General features: G+C 37.0%; 1 protein-coding gene across 1 annotated transcript in view; it reads right to left on the minus strand.

The window, feature by feature from the left end:
• The window catches only part of PKHD1L1 (PKHD1 like 1), a 194,385-nt gene that overhangs the window by 114,241 nt on the left and 55,672 nt on the right, over nucleotides 1-24,472 (minus strand). The window contains exons 13-19 of the mRNA XM_023725912.1: nucleotides 22,440-22,708; nucleotides 20,529-20,620; nucleotides 18,902-19,061; nucleotides 10,769-10,904; nucleotides 4,067-4,210; nucleotides 2,334-2,491; nucleotides 890-1,003 (exon numbers count right to left, since the gene is read on the minus strand). Of these exons, the coding sequence (XP_023581680.1) occupies nucleotides 890-1,003; nucleotides 2,334-2,491; nucleotides 4,067-4,210; nucleotides 10,769-10,904; nucleotides 18,902-19,061; nucleotides 20,529-20,620; nucleotides 22,440-22,708 (1,073 nt within the window). The remainder of the gene's footprint in view (nucleotides 1-889; nucleotides 1,004-2,333; nucleotides 2,492-4,066; nucleotides 4,211-10,768; nucleotides 10,905-18,901; nucleotides 19,062-20,528; nucleotides 20,621-22,439; nucleotides 22,709-24,472) is intronic.

A 24,472-nucleotide genomic window follows, 5' to 3' on the forward strand; every position in this document is an offset into this window, starting at 1 on the left:
TAAAACCAAACCAAAACCTTTGCCCTCAAATCCATTCCAACTCATAACGACCCTATAACACAGAGTAGAACTGCCCCATAGGGTTTCCAAGGAGCAGCTGGCGGATTCAAACTGCCAACCTTTTGTTTAGCAGCCCAGCTCTTAACCACTGCACCACCAGGGCTCCAAAATACACATATATTTATTAAATTAAGTTGAAAAGGAAGCTCATTCAGTGGATTTTCCTTTTTTCTCACTAACAAGTCTCTTCTTATAAAGTATCATGTGATATATATTTTCAAAGATTCATATTTTTTTCTAGAGTATTGATCTGAATTGGGTAAGTAGCCTATGTATCTCTTATTCTTATAGTATTCACTTCTTCAAGTCTTCAAAATGGGAATTAGATAGGCGAGTGTATATTTAATTTTTTCTTTATTGTATATGAAAGAAAAATCTTATCTCACCAAGAAAGAAATAATGGCTAGGCATTGTACTAGTTGACTAGAGGGTAATCTCAAAAAGCAAAGGAAGTAATTTACTATGTAACACTCTACTACAAATTGTATTCTCTGAAGCCAGTGAGGAAAAAGGAAATACTCTGCATCTAAGTGAAACAAACAAACAAAAAAAACTTTGCAGATTTTACATCTGCCCAGCTTGCCTATTTTTCTGTTAATCAAGAAAATCCATCAGTGTGGCGGGAATACTGCTTTCACGAATGACTCATTTTATAATGCAGGAAGATGCTAGAATGCGCCTTACCAATACATGTATACCAAAATGATTTTTGCAATTTGACTTTGAATGGAAAATAATTAATGCTAGTTCAATGAAGAAATCACAAAATTTCAAACATATATATTAATTCTTATTAGATTATTTTCACAGTTCATTAAACATTCCATACCAGGTTAAAATCAGTTTCATAATCTCTGAAGTATTTCACAGCAAATCCTTCTTCAAAGTTTGCAATTTGTGGTGGACACTTGGCACTAACCATTTCCTCCACTGCTGCCTGAAACTAAATTAACAACGTGAGGAGTTAGAACATTAGTAGTTCTACTACTAATTCTACAAATAAGTTCTTGTAGAGAAATTTCATAAAATAATCCCCATATTTTAGCCATTATTATGAAATTATTTCCTAAATAAATTTAAGTTAGTATGTGATAATTTTAGTGTCCAATGACTTTTTCAAGAGTTTTATTTTAGAATGATATGTTGTTGTTATTGTTAGCTGCTATCGAGTTGCCTCTGACTCGGGGCGAGCTTACGCATAACAGAATGAAACATTGCCCAGTTCTGCTAATTGGCCAATATTAGTTTCCTTAGTTACTATATAAGGTAGACAAATTTATTTATTAGTTTTCTTAAAGCAAGCAATAAGGCAAATCTAAATGAATTAGCACCCAATTAAACAGACTCCAAATATATAGTTTTCCCAGTTAACTGAAAAAACTATACATTCCAATGCATTCTATTTGTTAAAAGGAGACATGGATACTGTAAATCTACATTTATGATTATTTTAAAAATAGTAAATAATTCTGAATTGTATAGGAATCAGTACATTTTCATGATATCCCCTGTAACTTCCATATCTATTTCTCTGGCAAAGAACAGTGATTACGATGTTTAGAATTGTGGACTTCAGACAACGTACGATCTGTAATCATCAAACAAATATTATACTTATTGGATAGGTAGTCCTCAAAATGCAGTAACTCACAAGTAAGCATTCCTTCTCTATGAGCAACTGCTCCCAGATAAAGATTCATTAGATTCTGCTGGCACAGGTGTACAAACTTCCCTTTCCTCCCTTTTGTCCTTGCGATCTTTCCTCCCTTCGCTACACTCTATGAGTTGGCTCCAACCAATCATGCCAAGTAGGAGAGTGTGTTATTACTCTTTAAAGTAATGTTTATATAATAGCTATGAACATTTAACAAGAGATTTATTTTTTTATTAACAAGAGATTTAAACTAAGCAAAACTTTACAGTTAAGCTTTTACTATATTACACCTCTCAAGGAATTGCTGCTTTTCTTTTACAGGTAACAAATAAAAATTTGAATGAACAATATTGGAGTGACTGGAGGGCCACAGAGTCTTTACGCAGAAGAAGAGGGAGGTCTTGAAGGCTTCAAGATCTCTCATCTAGAAAAAAGCGATCATTGTGCTGGATTGTTTGAGTCCCCTTTCAGCCAAAAATGTACAGGACATATAAATTGTGGGAAACGATTTGTAGTGATTTTTGAAAGAAATATCTCTTTCCAATCTGTCTACAAGTGGCCCATGAGTGCTGTGAGAGGACGCAGGGAAAATGCACGTATGAACATTCCCAGAACATACTTCAGCTTCTGATGACCATGAGGTAAGAGGCTTAGAAACAATCCCATCCCAACTCAGTGTGAATGTCTCCAAACTGGGTTTTCCTTTGGTTAGTTCTGTAACATCCAGTGTGATATTAGTCCCTTCAAATACTTCATAACCGAGTAGATCAAAGTCTCCTGCAATGAATATCAATTAAAAATTTTAAATGCTAATGACTAAAATACCAGTATATCTACAATAGACACCAGGTTTAGCCAAATTGGTTTTATATCGAGTTTTATATCACAAAAGAAGATGAATGGGGAAGATGCAGATCCTTGAGTTTGAGCAGATTTAGCTACAGCAGAAATAACAAAATAGCAAACAAAATGTTACTCACTTAAGGTTCGGTTTTTATGGCTTAAAAAGGTAGTATTGTAAAATAAGCTGAAGGATATATTGTGGCCAAAAGGTAAAGATCAACAGGCAGTAGATATTTAAAAATTCTTTTAGTTTTTTTTTGCCAGTGGCTATTACCTTAGTGAAAGGGGCTAGCTTGGGATATTGCTATTTTCTTTAGACATGAATAGGCCCAAAGCTGAATTCCAGGAAATACCCCGAGGCCTGTGAGGCTAATTTAGACAATGTCACTTTGACAGCAATAAAGATTTGCCCTCAGATGTTTCTCCTCTTCAGGAGAATGCTTTACCAGTGGAATTCCACTGACCTTCTTTGTTGGGTAAGGTCAGAGAATTTACCCAGTTGTGATTCTGGTACCATATTTTTTAAGGTCTCTGCTGAAGCCTTAAAAATTTCTCTGTGATTTATAAATATTTTCCTGAGAGAATAAGGGTGATCATATCTTCATTTATATAGTATTTTCACAATCTAGCTTTTGGAAAAATTTAGGAAGTTCAATTCAAGTTAACCAAAATTCTTCACCCTCCACTCAACAATCAAATTAACAATTTCATAAAAATGATATATAAAAATCAAAGAAACATTTTACTTATATATGAATCAGAAAAAAATGATTGCCCAAAGAAAACTAAAAACAAACCAAAAACCTAATAAAACACATTCAAGGAACTATTTCATAAGCTAGATATGCCAAATAGCCAAAAGGATTGCTAAATGTGGTTTAAGGTAGAATGTCTATCCCAGTATTTCCAAAAGCATCTTGAGTAAAACATTAATTTAAAAGGAAGTTAATAGCTGTTACTTGAAAAACAAAAGAGGGGAGTAGAGATGTCAAATAAATTTGGAAAACGCTGCATTAAACACAGGTGAACTTTTTCTTTTGCAGAGATTTTAATACTCTAATGAGCTCTGTCAATCTTCAAGGTATGCAGGTATGCAGCATTTCCCATGTGAACTGACCACAGAATACTTTCATCAGGTAAGATCTAGTCAGATTAGTGTCTCCTTGACAATGCTGATGTAGTTAAATTTCATTTCCAGAATATTTTTTTAACTAATTTTTGCTGATTTTATAAAGTTGGCTATCACATTGGCAAAGCATTTGTAGTGCATACAATGCATTTCTCATGCATTGGAGTTGTACATCCCTTAGAAGACAACTAAACTATAAATTATCATAGGAAAAAATAATTATTTAGTTTCTATTTCTTATAAAAGTGATCAAGACATGAATCCAAATCTTTTCCCCTGTTATTTTACAAAACTTTTCCTTTTTCAGTGGAATTGCACAGGCTATATATTGGATTCCTAGAGTAAACATTATAGAAGTATAAACTGAAATACATGCTTACCTCTAGTTGATAAAAAGGTTATCATGTAGGTATAGCTCTCAGGGTTTTGTGTCCTTATTACTTGAACTGTATCTGGTTTTATAGACCAGAGGTCATTTAGGGCTGATTGCAGCATCAAGTCAGAAGCATCAGCCGGCAGCAAAACTTTTGGATGAATTTAAAAAAAAAAAAAAATGTTGAAACATTTCTGGACTACCACAGCCTACACTGATGTCTTACATTTGAATTTGTAAAACACCTGTAGTCTGTACCATATAAATTATCACTGAATGAAATGTTATGAAATTGATACAAGTTTAATAATGTTGACACCATAATTGGATTGTGATTTTTTTTATTTTATTATGCTTCAGGTGAAAGTGTATAGCACAAATTAGTTTCTCATTCAAAAATTTATACACAAATGCTTTGTGACACTGGTGTAATCCTCACTATGAGTCAGCACTCTACCCTTTCCACCCCAAGTTCCCCATGTCCATTTGTCCCGTTTTCTTGCCCTTCCTGTCTTCTCATCTTTGCTTTCGGACACGTGTTGCTCATTTGGTCTCGTACAGTTGATTGAACTAAGAAGCACATTCCTCATGTGTCTTTTGTTTGTTTTATAAGCCTGTCTAATCTTCTGTGAAAGGTGAACTTTGAGAATGGCTTCAGTTCTGAGTTAGAAGGGTGTCTGGGGGCCATAGTCTCAGAGTTCCTCTAGACTCTGTCAGGCCAGTAATTCTAGTCTTGTTTTGTGAATTTGAATTTTGCTTCACATTTTTCTCCTGCTCTGTCCAGGACCCTGTATTGTGATTCCTGTCAGAGTCATCGGTGGTGGTAGCAGAGCACCATATAGTTCTTCTGGGTTCAGGCTGGAGGAGGCTGTGATTCATGTGGTGCATTAGGTCTTTAGACTAATATTTTCCTTTTGTCTTTGGTTTTCTTCATTCTCCTTTGCTTCAGGCTGGATGGGACCAATAGTTGTATCTTAGATGGCCATTCGCAAACTTTTAAGACCCCAGACACTACTCACCAAAGTAGGATTTACAACATTTTCTTTATGAGCTATGTTATGCCAATTAACCTAGATGTCCCCCAAGACCACGGTCCCTAGCCCTCAGCCCCAGTAACTTGGTCCCTCAAGGTGTTTGGATGTGTCTAGGAAGCTTCTATGACATTGCCTTGGTCAAGCTGTGCTGACTTGCCCTGTATTGTGTGTTGGTCTTTCCCTTCACCAAAGTTAACACTTGTCTACTATCTAGTTAGTGATTCCCCTTCCCTTCCTCATAACCATCAAAGATTGTTTGTTTTTTTCTGTGCATAAACCTTTTCTTAAGTTTTTATAATAGTGGTCTCATACAATATTTCTCCTTTTGTGATTGACTTACTTCATTCAGCATAACACCCTTCAGATTCATCCATGCTGTGAGATGTTTCACAGATTCATCACTGTTCTCTACCACTGCATAGTGTTCCACTGTGAGTATGTACCATAGTTTGTTTGTCCATTCACCTGTTGATGGGCACTTAGGTTGTTTCCATCTTTTTGCTATTGTGAATAATGGTGCAATGAACATGGGTGTGCATATGTCTATTCGTGTGATGGCTCCTACTTCTCCACAATACATCTTGGAGTGAGACTGCTGGATCATATGGTATTTCTATTTCTAGCTTTTTAAGGAGGTGCCATATCATTTATCATAGTGGTTGTACCATTTTGCATTCCCACCAGCAGTGCGTAGGAGTTCCAATCTCCTCGAAACCTCTCCAACATTTGTTATTTTCTGTTTTTGTTTTCTTTCTGATTAGTGCCAGCAATGTGGGAGTGAGATGGTATCTCATTGTAGTTTTGATTTGCATTTCTCTAATGGCTAATGATCTTGAGCATTTCCTCATGTGTCTGTTAGCCACCTGAATGTCTTCTCTTTGGTGAACTGTCTGTTCACATCCTTTGCCTATTTTTAAATTGGATTATTTGTCTTTTTGTTGTTGAGATCTTGAAGTATTCTATAGATTTTAGAGATCAGACCCTTGTCAGATATTTCACAGCCTACATTTTTTTTTCCCAGATGGTAGGTTCTCTTTTTACTTTTTGGTGAAGTCTTTTGATGAGCATAAGTGTTTACTTTTAGGAGCCCCCAGTTATCTAGTTTATCTTCTGTTGTTTGTGCATTGTTAGTTATGGTTTGTATTCCATTTATGTCATCTATTAGGGTCCCTAACATTGTCCCTATTTTTTCTTCTATGATCTTTATCATTTTAGGTTTTATATTTAGGTCTTTGATCCATTTTGAGTTAGTTTTTGGGCATGGTGTGAGGTATGAGACCTGTTTCATTTTTTTACAGGTGGACATTCAGTTTTGCCAGCACCATTTGTTAAAAAGACTGTCCTTTCCCAATTTAATCGACTTTGGTCCATTGTCAAAGATAAGCTGAGCATTGTTGTTAGGTGCCATCAAGTTGGTTCCGACTCACAGTGACCCTACGTACCACAGAACAAAACACTGCCCAGTCCTGCGCCATGCTCACAATCATTATGCTTGAGTGCATTGTTGCAGCCACTGTGTCAATCCATCTTTTTGAAGGTCTTCCGCTTTTTCACAGATGCTGTACTTTACCAAGCATAATGTCCTTCTCCAGAGACTGATCCCTCCTGACAACATGTCCAAAGTATGAAAGATGTACTCTTGTCATCCTTGCTTCTAAGGAGCATTCTGGTTGTACTTCTTCCAAGACAGATTTGTTCGTTCTTTTGGCAGTCCATGGTATAGTCAATACTCTTCACCAACACCACGATTCAAAGGCGTCAATTCTTTGGTCTTCCTTATTCATTGTCCAGCTTTCGCACGCATATGATGTGATTGAAAAAACCATGGCTTGGGTCACGTGCACCTTAGTCTTTAAGGAGACATTTTTGCTTTTCAACACTTTAAAGAGATCTTTTGCAGCAGATTTGCCCAATGCAATATGTTGTCTGATTTCTTGACTGCTGCTTCCATGGGTGTTGATTGTAGAACCAAATAAAATGAATTCCTTGACAACTTCAATCTTCTCTCTTTATCATGACGTTGCTTATTGATCCAGTTGTGAGGATTTTAGTTTTATTTATGTTAAGGTGGTCTTCGATTTTCATCAGTAAATGCTTCAAGTCCTTTTCACTTTCAGCAAACAAGGTTGTATCATCTGCATAACACAGGTTGTTAATGAGTCTTCCTCCAATCCTGATGCCCCGTTCTTCTTCATATAGTCCAGCTTCTCTGATTATATGCTTAGCATACAGATTGAATAGGTGTGGTGAAAGGATACAACCCTGATGCACACCTTTCCTGACTTTAAACCATGCAGTATGCCCTTGTTCTGTCCAAACAACTGCCTCTTGATCTATGTACAGGTTCCACATAAGTACAATTAAGTGTTCTGGAATTCCCATTCTTCACAATGTTATTCATAATTTGTTATGATCCACAGAGTCAAATGCCTTTGCATAGTCAATAAAACACAGGTAAACATCTTTTTGGTATTCTCTGCTTTCAGCCAGGATCCATCTGGCATCAGCAATGATATCCCTTGGTTCCATGTCCTCTTCTGAATCTCGGCTGAATTTCTGGCAGTTCACTGTTGATGTACTGCTGCAGCTGCTTTTGAATGATCTTCAGCAAAAGTTTACTTGCATGTGATATTAATGATATTGTTTGATAATTTCTGCATTCGGTTGGATCACCTTTCTTGGGAATAGGCATAATATGGATCTTTTCCAGTTGGTTGGCCAGGTAGCTATTTTCCAAATTTCTTGGCATAGGCAAGTGAGCACTTCCAGTGCTGCATCCGTTTGTTGAAACATCTCAGTTGGTATTCCGTCAATTCCTGGAGCCTTGTTTTTCGCCAATGCCTTCAGTGCAGCTTGGACTTCTTCCTTCAGTACCATTGGTTCCTGATCATATGTTACCTCTTGAAACAGTTGAATGTCGACCAATTCTTTTTGGTATAGTGATCCTGTGTATTCCTTCCATCTTTTTTGATGTTTCCTGCATCATTTAATATTATCCCATAGAATCCTTCACTATTGCAACTCGGGGCTTGAATTTTTTCTTCAGTTCTTTCAGCTTGAGAAATGCTGAGTGTGTTCTTCCCTTTTGGTTTTCTATCTCCAGCTCTTTGTACATGTCATTATAATACTTTACTCTGTCTTCTCGAGCCACCCGTTGAAATTTTCTGTTCAGTTCTTTTACTTCATCATTTCTTCCTTTTGCTTTAGCTACTCAATGTTCAAGAGCAAGGAGTCTCTTCTGACATCCATTTTGGCCTCTTCTTTCTTTCCTGTCTTTTTAATGACCTCTTACTTTCTTTACATATGATGTCCTTGATGTCATTCCACAACTCATCTGGTCTTCAGTCATTAGAGCTCAATGCATCAAATCTATTCTTGAGATGGTCTCTAAATTCAGGTGGAATATACTCAAGGTCGTACTTTGGCTCTCATGGATTTGTTCTAATTTTCTTCAGCTTCAACTTGAACTTGCATATGAGCAACTGATGGTTCTGTTCCACAGTCGGCCCCTGGCCTTGTTCTGACTGATGATATTGAGCTTTTCCATCATCTCTTTCCACAGATGTAGTCAATTTGATTCTTATGTATTACGTCTGGCGAGGTCCACATGTACACTTGCCGTTTATGTTGGTGAAAAGAGGTATTTGCAATGAAGAAGTTGTTGGTCTTGCAAAATTCTATCATGCAATCTCCAGCATCGTTTCTATCACCAAGGCCATATTTTCCAACTACAGATCCTTCTTCTTTGTTTCCAACTTTCACATTCCAATCACCAGTAATTATCAATGCATCCTGATTGCATGTTCAATCAATTTCAAACTGCAGCAGCTGGTAAAAATCTTCACTTTCTTCATCTTTGCCCTTAGTAGTTGGTGCATACATTTGAATAATAATCAGATTAACTGGTCTTCCTTGTAGGCATATGGATATTATCCTATCACTGACAGCATTGTACTTCAAGATAGATCTTGAAATGTTCTTTTTGACAATGAATGCAATACCATTCCTCTTCAAGTTGTCATTCCCAGCATAGTAGACCATATGATTGTCCAATTCAAAATAGCAGTCCATTTCAGCTCACAAATGTCTAGGTCTATCGATGTTTATGTGTTCCATTTCATTTTTGATGATTTCTAATTTTCCTAGATTCACACGTCGTACATTCCACATTCCAATTATTAATGGATGTTTGCAGCTGTTTCTTCTCATTTTGAGTCGTGCCACATCAGCACATGAATTCCTGAAAGCTTGACTCCATCCACATCATTAAGGTTGACTCTACTTTGAGGAGGCAGCTCTTCCCTAGTCGTCTTTTGAGTGCCTTCCAACCTGTGGGGCTCATCTTCCGGCACTATATCAGACAATGTTTCGCTGCTGTTCATAAGGTTTTCACTGGCTAGTTCTTTTCAGAAGTAGACTGCCAGGTCCTTCTTCCTACTCCGTCTTAGTCTGGAAGCTCAGATGAAACCTGTCCACCATGGGTGACCCTGGTGGTATCTGAGTACCGGTGGCATAGGGTCCAGCATCACGGCAACATGCAAGCCCCCACAGCATGACAAACTGACAGACTAGTGGAGGAGCTGACCATAGGTGGATGGATTTACGGCTGGGTTCTTGATACTGTTCCATTGGTCTATGAGTCTGTTGCTGTTCCAGTACCAGGCTGTTTTGACTACCGAGGCTGTACAGGAGGTTTTGAGATCAGGTGGTGTGATGCATCCTACTTTGTTTTTTACCTCAATAATGCTTGGTTTATCTGGGGCCTTTTTCCTTTCCATATAAAGTTGATGACTAGTTTTTCCACATCATTAAAGAATGCTGTTGGTATTTGAATCAGGATTGCATTGTATCTGTATATTGCTTTGAGTAGAATTGACATTTTCAAAATGTTGAGTCTTCCTATCCATGATCATGGTATGTTTTTCCATTTATGTAGGTCTCTTTTGGTTTCTTACAGTACTGTTTTGTAGTTTCTTTGTATAGGTCTTTTACCTCCCTGGTTAGATTTATTCCTAAGTATTTTATCTTTTTAGGGGCTATTATAAATGGTATTGTTTTCTTGATTTCCTTTTTGAAGTTCTCTTTGTTGGTGTACAGGAAGTGGATTGTGATCTTCTTGAGGATAGGGATCATATATTATTGTTCAAATATTCTCATAGCAATGAGCAGTGTATTAGGGAACCAGTAAGCACTCATCAACATGAAAACAATTAACAAAAATAACAAAAAAAGGCTTTCTAAGATATGTTACAAAATACAGAAACATAATATTGTTTATTAATTGATGAATATGTGTCTCAATATGTGTTAAATAATTTGAGAAATTGAAAGAAATGTTCACTCCTCTGTTAGGATGAATTTACCTTCTATTATCTTAACTTATACCTATGAGTCACAAAATATATAAAATCCTATGAGCATTTATCCATATTTATTATGATCCTTATAGAAGAAAATGATGGTATGTACTAGAAAGCTGTTTGTATTGATGGCATTTTCTGTCCTAGTCTACTAAAAGTAAAGAACACCTTTCTTCATGTTTTTCTGCTCCTTTTCCTAGCATACCATTAAAATTATATTTTCCAAACAGAATTTGATGAGAGTAAAACTTTTCTCTATTACAATGACATCCACACATGGAGAGAAATAAAATCTCCCTTATTTTTGGAACTTACCTGTTTTTTCCATGTTATAGATTAATCTGTATTGGTAAAGTGAACATGAATTAGCTTTCACACAAGGGCTGATTACCATGATCTTCTGAACTTCATTAGTTGCATCAGTTGTTTCCCAGTTTTCCAATGTTATAACCTATTTTCCAATAAAAAAATATTTTTACAATGTCAGAAAACTTTAAAAGTATCATAATTCAGCTATCCAATGCTTTTTTATTGTTCTATTTTACTGCAAATGATAAAATGATATTTTAAAATATTTAAAAACTTGAGACAGGGCCAAGATAGTGGAGTAGTCAGATGCTTTCTGTGAACCCTCTTTCAACAAAGACCAAAAAAAAAAAACAAGTGAATTGATTATATATGACAATCTAGGAGCCCTGAATAACAAAGGCAAAGTTGAGGAATTGGACTGAGCAGTACGGGCAGGGAGAGACGGTTCAGAAGAAGCGAGGAGTTGCCAGACCTGACCCGGCGGTAACCAACATCCTGTAGGATAGATTGGCTGGCATGTGCGGTGAGGCAAGCAGTGGCACTTGGAATGCATTTTCCACATTGGGAGACACCAAGCAGTGGAGAGTCTGCTTAACCTTCCAGAACTGAGAGAAGTGACGTTCAATTGGCAAGAGATAAGTACATGCGTCTAACCTACCTCGTGGTTCAAAAAACACCCCCTTTGGGAAGAACCTATCTCCCATACCCTCCCCGCTCTGCACTGGGTCCAGGCTGGCATCAATGATTGTCGCATCCCCTGGGCCAGAACTAGGACCTGTTGCATGCCCTGAGCCATTCTCCCAGCTTTGGAGATGGAAGAAATTAACAAACAGGAAAAAATAATCTGCCGGCTCCCCTAAGATAGGAACTCAGGGCAGGCGCAGCTACTTTGCCTAGACACAGGCATAAGGGGTCCATTGACTTTGAATGATTTTCACCCCTGCATAGACTTGCGTGGGCGCATTTCAACAGCGTAGGCCCTCATTAGCACAGTACAACAGGGTACATACCTGAAGCCTAATTTCAACTTTATCAGCTATAAGGTGTAGTGGCAGAATCATAATATTTGACATTGCTCTGCCCATTAAGCAGGGTACCTTTCCTACCCACTTCAGGGACCTGAGGACTGGTGGCTCCACCATGCCACCTAGCCACCCACTACAGGGGTCCAAGAATAAGTGGTGCCTCTGAGTCCTTATAGCCACAGCTCTGGATGCCCTTAGTCTGGTCAAAACCCACCCACATATACGCTGTAGGGAACAGGGACACACTTTCCTCCCAGACACTCAGGGGCAGCCATCAGCCCCCTGCCTTGCTCAGTGCATGATCCCCAACTGCAGCCAGATGCCTGTGCCTACACCAATCACCCATGCCTGTCTAGGACTGTAGGTGAGAGCCTGCACCACACACTTAGTGAATGACTACCCGGACAAAGGAGCTGAATTCATACAAGAAAATAAACAGACTCCTGGGCTCACATACCTAATAACAGATCTAACCACCTGGTGACAGGACGTTAGAGCTTCAAAGGCACCAATAATCAGACTAGCTCACATGAGCAGCCTATTTGGGCATATCAAAACAAAACAAGAAGCTAGGACACAGTAAGCAAACATAAAATAAATAAATATAATAATTCACTGATAGCTCAGAGACAACAGTGAATATCAAATCACGTAAAGAGGCAGACCGTGATAGCTTCAGCAAGCACCCAAAACATAGATTCAAGAAATCTTCCAGAGGAAGACAACTTCTTGGAATTATCGGAGATAGAGTCGAAAAGATTAATATACAGAGCTCTTCAAGAGATCAGGAAGGAGATCATGCAAAACACAGAACAAGCTAAGGAACACACAGACAAAGCAACAGAGAAACTTGAAAAGGTTATACAAGAGTGTAATGACAAATTTAACAGGCTGCAGGAATCCATAGAGGACAGCAAACAGAAATCCAGAAGACTAACAATAAAATTTCAGAATTAGACAACTCAATAGTAAGTAATAGGAGCAGAATTGAGGCAATGGAAGTTAGAATTAGTGAGACTGACGATAAAGCACTTGATACAAACTTATTTGAGGAAATATCAGATAAAAGAATTTTAAAAAATGAAGAAACCCTAAGAATTATGTGGGAGTCTATCAAGAGGAATAACCTACAAGTGATTGGAGTATCAGAACAGAGGAGAATAACAGAAAATACAGAGAAAATTGTTGAACATTTGCTGGCAGAAAACTTCCCTGATATCATCAAAGATGAGAAGATATCTATCCAAGATGCTCATCAAACACCAAATAAGGTAGATCCCAAAAGAAAGTCACCAAGACATATTATAATCAAACTTGTCGAAACCAAAGATAAAAGAGAGAATTTTAAGAGCAGCTAGGGATAAACGAAAAGTCATCTACAAAGGAGAGTCAATAAGACTGAGCTCGGACTACTCAGCAGAAACCATGCAGGCAAGAAGTCAATGGGATGACATATATAAAGACTTAAAGGAAAAAAATTCCCAGCCAAGAATTATACATCTAGCAAAATTGTGTCTCAAATACAATGGTGAAACTAGGGCATTTCCAGATAAACAGAAGTTTAGGGAATTTGTAAAAAAACAAACCAAAATTACGAGAAATACTAAAGGGAGTCCTCCGGTTAGAAAATCAATAACATCAGATAACAACCCAAGACTAGAACACAGGACAGAACAACCAGATATCAATCCAGATAGGAAAGTCACTAAAATAAATCAAAGCTAAAACACTAAAAATAAGGAAACAGATGTCAATATGTAAAAGATGACAGCACTAAAACAAAAAAGAGGGACTAAAAAAATGTAGTCATAGATCTTTCATACCGAGAGGAAGTCAAGGCAATAAAAAGAAATAAGATTGGTTTAAACTTAGAAACATAGAGGTAAATACTAAGGTAACCACAAAGGAAACTAACAACCCTACACATCAAAATAAAAAACAAGAAAAACAGAAAGACTCAGCAAATACAAAATCAACAACAATGAAAAGGATGAAAAGAAAATACATACAGAAAAACGATTCAGCACAGAAAATTAAGTGGAACAAAGAAACTGTCAACAACACACATACATACACACACACACACACAAACAACAATATGACAGCACTAAACTCTTGCCTACCAATAATTATGCTGAATGTAAATGGAATAAATGCATGAATAAAGAGACAGAGAGTGGTAAAATGGATAAAAAACCACGATCCATCTATATGCTGCCTACAAGAGACACACCTTAGACTTAAAGACACAAACAAACCAAAACTCAAAGGATGGAAAAAAATATATCAAGCAGACAACAATCAAAAAAGAGCAGGAGTGGCAATATTAATCTCTGACAAAATAGACTTTAAAGTAAAATACCCCACAAAGGATAAGGAGGGACACTATATAATGATTAAAGGGTCCATATACCAGAAGGACATAACCATAATAAATATTTACGCACCCGATGACAGGGCTCCAAAATATATAAAACAAACTATAACAGCACTGAAAAGAGAAATAGACAGCTTCACAATAATAGTAGGAGACTTCAAAACACACCACTTTCAGTGAAGACAGAACATCCAGAAAGAAGCTCAATAAAGATATGGAAGATCTAAATGCCACAATCAACCAACTTGATCTCACAGACATATACAGAACAGTCCACCCAACAGCAGCCAAGTATACTTTCTTTTCCAACGCACGTGGAACATTCTCCTGACTAGACCACATATCAGGCTACAAAGCAAGCCTTAACAGAATCCAAAGCATCGAAATACTACAAAGCATCTTTTCTGACCATAAAGCCATAAAACTAGAAATCAATAACAGAGAAAGCAAGAAAAAAAAATCAAACACATGGAAACTGAACAACACTTTGCTCAAAAACTACTGGGGTATAGAAGAAATTAAGGATGAATAAAGAAATTCACAGAATCAAATGAGAAGGAAAAGACATCCTACCAACCTTTCTGAAAACACAACCTACCAGAAAAGCAGTGCTCAAAGGTCAATTTATAGCAGTAAATGCACACATACAAAAAGAAAGGGCCAAAATCAAATATTAACCCTACAACTCAAACAAATAGAAAGAGAGCAGCAAAAGAAGCCTTTGAGCACCAGAAGAAAGCAAAAAATAAAAATTAAAGCAGAATTAAATGAAATAGAGAATAGAAAAACAATCGAAAGAGTTAACAAGACTAAAAGCTGGTTCTTCGAAAAGATCAACAAAATCGATAAACCACTGGCCAAACTGACAAAAGAAAAACAGGAGACGAAGCAAATAACCCGAATAAGAAATGAGACAGGTGATATCACAACAGACCAAACTGAAATTAAAAGAATCATAACAGAATACTATGAAAAATTGTACTCTAACAAATTTGAAAACCTAGAGGAAACGGACAAATTTTTAGAAACACACTACCTACCTAAACTAACACAAACAGAGGCAGAAAAATTATATAAACCTATACAAAAGAAGAGATTGAAAAGGAAATTAAAAAACTCTTAACAAAAAATAAGCCCTGGCCCTGATGATTTCACTGAAGAATTCTACTGAACTTTCAAAGAAGAGTTAACACTAGTACTACTAAAGGTATTTCAGAACATAGAAAAGGATGGAATACTCCCAAACTTATTCTATGAAGCCAGCATAACCCTGATAACAAAACCAGGTAAAGACATCACAAAAAAAGAAAATTACAGACCAATATCCCTCATGAACATAGACGCAAAAATCCTCAACAAAATTCTAGCCAATAGAATTCAGCAACATATCAAAAAAATAATTCACCACAACCAAGTGGTATTCATACCAGGTATGCAGGGATGGTTGTACACTAGAAAAACAATCAATGTAATCCATCACATAAATAAAACAAAAGACAAGAACCACATGATCTTATCAATGGATGCAGAGAAGGCTTTTGACGAAGTCCAACATCCATTCATGATAAAAAATTCTCAACAAAATAGGAATAGAAGGGAAATTCCTCGACATAATTAAGGGCATTTATACAAAGCCAACAGCCATCATCATCCTAAATAGAGAGAGCCTGAAAACATTCCACTTGAGAACAGGAACCAGACAAGAATGCCCTTTACCACCACTTTTATTCAACATTGTGCTGGAGGTCCTAGCTAGAGTAATTAGGCTAGAAGAAGAAATAAAGGGCATCCAAATTGGTAAGGAAGAAGTAAAAGTATCTCTATTTGCAGATGATATGACCTTATACAAAGAAAACCCCAAAGAATCCACAAGAAAACTACTGGAACTAACAGAAGATTTCAGCAAAGTATCAGGATACAAGATAAACATACAAAAATCAGTTGCATTCCTCTACACTAACAAAGAGAACTTCCAAGAGGAAATCACCAAATCTATACCATTTAAAATAGCCCCCGAGAAGATAAAATACTTAGGAATAAATCTAACCAGAGACATAAAAGACCTCTACAGTGAAAACTACAAGACACTACTGCAAGAAACCAAAAGAGACCTGCATAAGTGGAAAAACATATCTTGCCCATGGATAGGAAGACTCAACATTGTGAAAATGTCAATTCTACCCAAAGCGATCTACAGATACAATGTAATCCTGATCAAATTCCAATGGCATTTTTTAATGAGATGGAGAAACAAATCACCAACTTCATATGGAATGGGAAGAAGTCCTGGATAAGCACAGCATTACTGAAGAAGAACAAAGTAGGAGGACCCACACTACCTGATTTTAGAACCTATTATACTGCCAAGGTAGTCAAAACAGCCTGGTACTGGTATAACAACAAATAGATAGACCAATAGAACAGAATTGAGAATCCAGACGTAAATTCATCCACCTATGAGCAGCTGACATTTGACAAAGGCCCAAAGTCTGTTCAGTGGGGAAAATATAGTCTCTTTAACAAATGGTGCTGGCATACCTGGATATCCACCTGCAAAAAAATGAAACAAGACCCATACTTCACACTATGCACAAAAACTAACTCAAAATGGATCAAAGACCTAAATATAAAATCTAAAACAATAAAGATCAAGGAAGAAACAATAGGGACAACGCTAGGAGCCCTAGTACACGGCATAAATAGAATACAAAACATTACTAACAATGCATAGACACAGAAGGGAAATTAGATAACTGGGAGTTCCTAAAAATCAGACACTTCGGCTCATCAAAAGACTTCACGAAAAGAGTAAAAAGACAACCTACAGACTACGAAAAAATTTTAGGCTATGACAAATCCAATCAGCATCTAATCTCTAAAATCTACAAGATACTGCAAAACCTCAACAACAAAAAGACAAGTAACCTAATTAAAAAACAGGCAAAGGATATGAACAGGCACTTCACCAAACAAGACATTCAAGCGGCTACCAGATACATGAGGAAATGCTTATGGCCATTAGACATTAGAGAAATGCAAATCAAAACTACAATGAGATACCATCTCACCCCAACAAGGCTAGCATTAATCCAAAAGACACAAAATAGTAAATGTTGGAGAGGTTGAGGAGATTGGAACACTTATACACTGCTGGTGGGAATGTAAAATGGTACAACCACTTTGGAAATTGATTTTTTGCTTCCTTAAAATCTAAAAATAGAAGTACCATATGATCAAACAATCCCACTCCTTGGAATATATCCTAGAGAAATAAGAGCCATCACACAAATAGATATACTTACACCCATGTTCATTGTAGCACTGTTCACAATAACAAAAAGATGGAAGCAACCTAGGCGCCCATCAACAGACAAATGGGTAAGTAAATTTGGTATATTCACACAATGGAATACTATGCAACGATAAAGAACACTGATAAATCCGCGAAACATCTCACAACATGGATGAATCTGGAAGGCATTATGCTGAGTGAAATTATTCAGTCACAAAAGGACAAACATTGTATGAGACCACTATTATAAGAATTCAAGAAAAGGTTTAAACACAGAAGAAAACATTCTTTGATGGTTACGAGGGTTGGGAGGGAGGGAGAGGGGTATTCACTAGATAGTAGACAAGAATTATCTTAGGTGAAGGGAAGGACGACACACACTACAGGGGAAGTCAGCACAACTGGACTAAACCAAAAGCTAAGAAGTTTCCTGAATACAACCAAACACTTCGAGGGACAGAGTACCAGGGATGAGGGTCTGAGGACCATGGTTTCAGGGGACATCTAGGTCAACTGGCATAACAAAGTTTAAGAAAATGTTCTGCATCCCACTTTGGTGAGTGGCGTTTGGGGTCTTAAAAGCTAGCAAGTGGCCATCTAAGATATATCAATTGGTGCCAACCCACCTGGAGCAAAGGAGAATGAAGAACACCATAGGCACAAGGAAAATATTAGCCAAGAAAAGGCCACATAAACGAGAGACTCCATCAGCCTGAGACCAGAAGAACAGATGGTGGCATAGCTAGCACCAATGACCGCCTGACAGGGAACACAACAGAGAGTCCCTGACAGAGCAGGAGAAAAGTGGGGTGCAGAACTCAAATTCGAGTAAAAAGACCAGACTTAATAGTCTGACCGAGCCCGGAAGGACCCCAGAAGACATGGCCCCTGGACTCTCCGTTAGCCCAGAACTGAAACCATTCCCAAAGCCAACTTTTCAGACATAGATTAGACTGGACTATAAGACCTAAAATGATACTCGTTGAGAGCGTTGCTTCTTAGCTCAAGTAGATACATGAGACTAAATGGGCAGGTCCTGTCCGAAGGCAAGATGAGAAGGCAAAAACAGACAGGAGCTGGCTGAATGGACACGGGAAATCCAGGGTGGAAAGGAGGAATGTGCTGTCCCATTATAGGGAGAGCAGCTAGGGTCACAAAGCAATGTGTGTATAAATTTTTGTATGAGAAACTGACTTAAATTGTACATTTTCACTTAAAGCACAATAAAATAATAATAAAAAAAAATTTAAAAACTTAAAAAGTCCTACCAAGGAACAGCCTCTTTAGCTTACAACACAGATAGTCCAAGCCATGGACAATTTTATTGTTGTCCATGACTGCTTTCCCCTCAAAACAGCATCTCACCTAACAAAACTAATAACTGAATAGACCTCCTATCTTTGGACATTTACTTTCAGTAAAGTGGATTCATAATCGTAACAAACCTGTACTTCCTGAACCATTGTCGACTGGGATTTGATAACTTGCTCTTCATTTACTGCATCTCCTGTTTGTTGTTCAGTATAGACATTTGTAGACTGGTACAGTCCAAAATCAACAAAAGCACTTAGTCTATATTCCTGCAGCAATATTTCAATGTAATATCTGGAAATGAGAATAACTAATGAAAACAATTTTTTTCAGAACATTTGTCATAATATTTTTTCTCAGTGAATAAAATTTCAACACTATGTTTAAAAATCTGCCTGTTACATGATTTATATTTTAGTGCCCCTGCTTTTAAATATTAAAATATTAAAGGATTCAGAGGAGTTTGCTAATATGAAAAGTATTCTGTAAGATATCAGTAGAGTTGTATCAGATATCAATACAGTTATTCTCATTCATGATCACTTCATGCAGTTTAGTCAATAAATGCTTACTGAGGTTACTATTCCTATCCTCAGGGAGCTTAAAATAGAGTAACACTGTAGATTATAATATTAACTCACTGGCAAACAACTCAGAGGATATGCATAAGTGAAATACTTAATGTGTAAAAGAAAGTAATAGGCAGACTTACACATACATTTTGTAACTAAGCAGTTGTATGTGTCAAGGTTGAAAGTTCCTACCATCATGTATCTTAAATTTTGGCTCCACTTGTAACTTGGACAATGAAACATTGCCTCACGAAACCATTACTGATTAGATTGACAGTAACCCTCCCACCTGCTGGACAGGATTCACACATTATGCTTAGAATTGTTGATTCCTGAGGCCTCCTTGCACATTACACAACTGTTCACCCAGGATAAGGTGTTCACTCACCAGTTGCCACCGGCTAGTGCAAGGCTACTGCTGCCTTGCCTAAACCTCCACTAATGTCATCATTGCACCCATCTCTGGAGAGGCCAGCTGCTAGTTCCTCTAAATTGCTTATCACATCACTCAAAACTCACCAAAGTTTGGAGTGATTTGTTACACAGCAAAATCTAACAGATAAAAGTAATAAATGGAAGATGATCTCCTCAATGCATCTTTGATGTTTTCCATGTACGTTAGCCTTTTGAGTAAATCATGTCTTTTACCCTCCTGTTTTCTAGGGATCCTGAACGAGCTTTAAAATGCGATTATCTGCTATTTAGATGATATCCTCATTTGCTCTCTGGACTTGACCTTTCAGCACTAAATGATGTGCTTCTTTAGAGCAAGGAGTGTATTTTAATATCCTTTGTATTAAATTTCCAGTACCTAGCACAGAGCCTGGAATATATCAGTAGATAATAAATACGTGTTAACAGTGGCACCAATTCATGTGGTCCTGTGATCTTTCTCTAGCAGTGTATTGAATAAAAGGTCCTAGAAAAGGACTAAAAATAGAATTAAATAAATTTCACAGAATTATAATTCTGCAACAGGGATTATTTAGATTTCAAACTTCCCTAATTAGCTAAATGGTAGTATTCTGGGGAACTTAAAAATAAAATTTTACAGAATGAACAATTATAAATTAAGCCAATAGGCTAACATCACTTCTAACAACAAAAACAAGCAAATTGAAAACTTCTCAATAAACTTATAGGTTTTAAACACTGCACAATAGTTTAAAGAAAAGAAAAATAAACTTACTCTTTTCCTTTCTGAAGATGAATCTCATCTGATCTTTGTGTTGGATTGGAAAAATAGCTGTTGGCATTTGCAGAATGATATGCAATCCTCACCTTATCCAAGAGGGGGAGAGAATTTATTAACAGATCTTTTCAATATCATCATTGTGCTCCCACGGCTATCATTTATTATTTGTCAGTCTTAGTACTTTAATGAGTAGAAAAATGTGAAACTACTCCATATTTTTCTTCTAGGATCTGCTATCCATAATGAAATGATGAAATGGAGTTTTTTAAAATTATCAAAGCTCAATTCTTTCCTTCTATCCTTAACTAACATCAACACCGTTATATCATATGCACCACACTGACCGTAGCTTTCCCACAGTTAGAATTGTGATGAAGAAAAAAAAAAAAAAAAAGATACATATGGAAGGAAAGGTCCCCGGATGATGCAAATGGTTTGTACATGACTACTAACCTAAAGGTTGGCAGTTTGAGTCTACCCAGTGGCACAGCGAAAGAAAGGCCTGACGATCTGCTACCATAAAGATTCCAGCCAATGAGTCAGAACTGACTCTGCGGCAATGGGTTTGGTTTTGGATACAGACCTAAAGTGGTTACCAGGGGTAGGAGGGAGGTAGGTGAAAAGGGGAGCTCTTTGCTTAGGAAACACGGAGATTCTGTTAAGGGTAATGGAAACATTTGGAAATGAATAGCAATAATAGTTTACAACACAATGAACACAGTGTCACTAAATTGTACATGTAGAGAAAGTTGAAATGGCAAATGTTTTTGTTACATATGTATTTACCACAATAAAAAAAGTCATCACCTAAAAAAAAAAAAAAAAAAGATTCCAGCCAAGAAAACTCTATGGAGCAGTTCTACTCTGTAACACATGGGGTCGTCATGAGTCAGAATTGACTCCACAGCAATGGGTCTGGTTTTTGTTTCATTTTGTTTTTTAAATAGGAGGAAGGTTGTTATTGGTAAATAAAATATTCTTTTATTCTGAAAGAATTTTGAGAAATTTAATCAAAATTAGGTCATGTTAACATAGGCCGGAAGGATGTGAAAGAGAGCTAAATGTGTCTGCATACTAGAGGGTGAGGACTTTGGGCTTTCTGTTAGGAATAACTATACCATCTTTAGAGCAAGCATGCTGACAAGCTATGGTAAAACTGGAATTCATATATTACAAGTAGCAATTTAAACTGAAGCCATCTTGTCATATAGATCGGGTCATAAAAATGTTCTTTTGATTTGATCTATTAGATTCACATTTGTGAAGTTGTCCGAAGGAAATAATCCTAAATACAGAAAAAATAAATAAACACAGATGCTCATGGAATTTTATTTGTGGTCAAAAAAAATTAGAAAATAAGTTAAAAACTGATCAGTAGGGAGATGGTTTTCTAAGCTTAGTAAACCCATCCAGTGATACAATACTCAGTCATTAAAAATGGTGATTATATAAATGATTTAATAAAATGTGGAAATACTAACATGTGAGAAAAGATGACTACGAAATTATATGTATGACCCCATTTATGTAAAAACTTCTACTCATTAATTACTCTATTTTCCAGATATTACAGTGAGATATTTTCTCTATTTTCCAAATTTCCTATATTGTGGTAACAATTCTTTTATAATAAAAACAAATTTTAATTTTAAAGAAAATTTATGTGTTTTTTTCCTTAGCAGAGAAAATTACAGTATGGGAAAGCATTTTATTTTAGGCCACTAGTTTTCTATGACAACTTTATAGTCCTTAACATATATATTAAAATGGTCAATAACCCAACCACATGAAATTGTATCTGATAAATTCTTTAATATATTCATTGCTTAGGTTTAGAACAAATGAGATACGTATGAAAAAGATCATATTTTTATAATATCAAATAACAGTCTGTGGCATCCCTACCTTATCATCCGGAAGTTCAGTCTGGCTGAAATAAATAGCATAACGGTCATCACCTTTGACATAGAATCTATAAACATCAGAATCCGGAGCCACCAGAAACCCACTGAAGCGTGCAACAAATGTGTCTTGATCCATGGGCCAAGTGTAGGAAGCTGAATCTACCCAACTGGCACCCATGTATCCTGGTGTATTTTCATTGTATTCAAGAATCTCTTCAAGATGTACTGGGCGGCTATTGTTCCATACCTCCAGCTTTAGGCCTCTCCCACCTAAACATAATAATAAAGAAGCCTTTTATCAGAATTACTACAGGGTGTCTCAGTGGTCTTCCACTGGTGTTGTGGTTATAGATGTTCTATTTTGGTTCACATTTTTAGACATTGTGTATAAAGAAATCAATTACACACACCCTTACATGTACCTGCACCTAGAGGACAGTATGCTGTTAGGACAGTCTACAATTTATTTACTATTACTTCACTTCTCGGAGCTTTGGGTTCCTCATATGTAACATGCAGAAATAATACTATTTGCAAGGAGCCCTGGTGGCACAGTGGTTAAAGTGCTTGGTTGCTAAACAAAAGGTCAGCATTTGGAAACTATTAAGTGGCTCAGAGGAAGAAAGATGTGGCAGTTCACTTCTGTAAAGATTTACAGCCTTGGAAATGTTATGGGGCACTTCTACTCTGTCCTATAGGGTCGTTATGAGTTGGAATCGACTTGACGACAGTGGGTGTTTTTTGGGTTTTAATACCATTTGCATGGTTGTTGTGAGAATTGGATATAATATACAATATATGTAAAACACCCAGCACATGGTAAGTACTTTCCTTATGGTAACAATAATACAATAATTGTTGTTGTTGTTGTTAGGTGCCATCAAGTCAGTTCTGACTCATAGTGACCCTATGTACAACAGAATGAAACACTGCCCAATCCTGCGCCATCCTCACAATCGTTGTTATGCTTGAGCCCATTGTTGCAGCCACTGTGTCAAACCATTCCCTTGAGGGTCTTCCTATTTTTCGCTGACCCTCTACTTTACCAAGCATGACTTACTTCTCTAGGGACTGGTCCCTCCTGATAACGTGTTCAAAGTATGTGAGACAAAGTCTCATCATTTTTTCTTTTAAGGTGCATTCTGGCTGTACTTTTTCCAAGACAGATGTTTGTTCTTCTGGGAGTCCACGGTATATTCAATATTTTTTGCCAATACCATAATTCAAAGTCATCAATTTTTCTTCAGTTCTTCCTTATTCATTGTCCAGCTTTTGCATGCATATGAGGCAACTGAAAAATACCATGGCTTGGGTATAAAACGAAAAACCAAACTGTTACCGTTGAGTCGATTCCGACTCATAGTGACCCTATAGGACAAAGTAAAACTGCCCTGTAGGGTTTCCAAGGAGTGCCTAGTGGATCTGAACTGCCAACCTTTTGGTTAGCAGCTGTAGCACTTAACCACTATGCCACCAGGGTTTCCTATGGCTTGTGTAAGGTGCACCTTAGTCCTCAAAGTAACATCTTTGCTTTTTAACACTTTAAAGAGGTCTTTTGCAGCAGATTTGCCCAATGCAATATGTTGTCTGATTTCTTGAATGCTACTTTCATGGCCGTTGACTGCAGATCCAAGTAAAACGGAATCCTTGAAAACTTCAGTATTTTCTCCATTTATCATGATGTTGCTTATTGGTCCAGTTGTGAGGATTTTTGTTTTCTTTCTGTTAAGACGTAATCCATACTGAAGGCTGTAGTCTTTGATCTTCATCAGTAAGTGCTTCAAGTCCTCTTCACTTTTAGCAAGCAAGGTTGTGTCAAATGCATAATGCAGGTTGTTAATGAGTCTTCCTCCAATCCTGATGCATCTTCTTCTTCATATAGTCCAGCTTCTCAGATTATTTGCTCAGCATACGGATTGAATAAAAATGGTGAAAGGATACAACTCTGATGCACTTCTTTCCTGACGTTAAACATGCAGAATCCCCTTGCTCTGTTTGAATGACTGCCTCTTGGTCTACGCACAGGTTCCTCAT

The sequence above is a fragment of the Trichechus manatus genome, unplaced genomic scaffold, assembly GCF_000243295.1.
Source record: "Trichechus manatus latirostris isolate Lorelei unplaced genomic scaffold, TriManLat1.0 scaffold00009, whole genome shotgun sequence".
Classification (NCBI taxonomy): domain Eukaryota; kingdom Metazoa; phylum Chordata; class Mammalia; order Sirenia; family Trichechidae; genus Trichechus; species Trichechus manatus.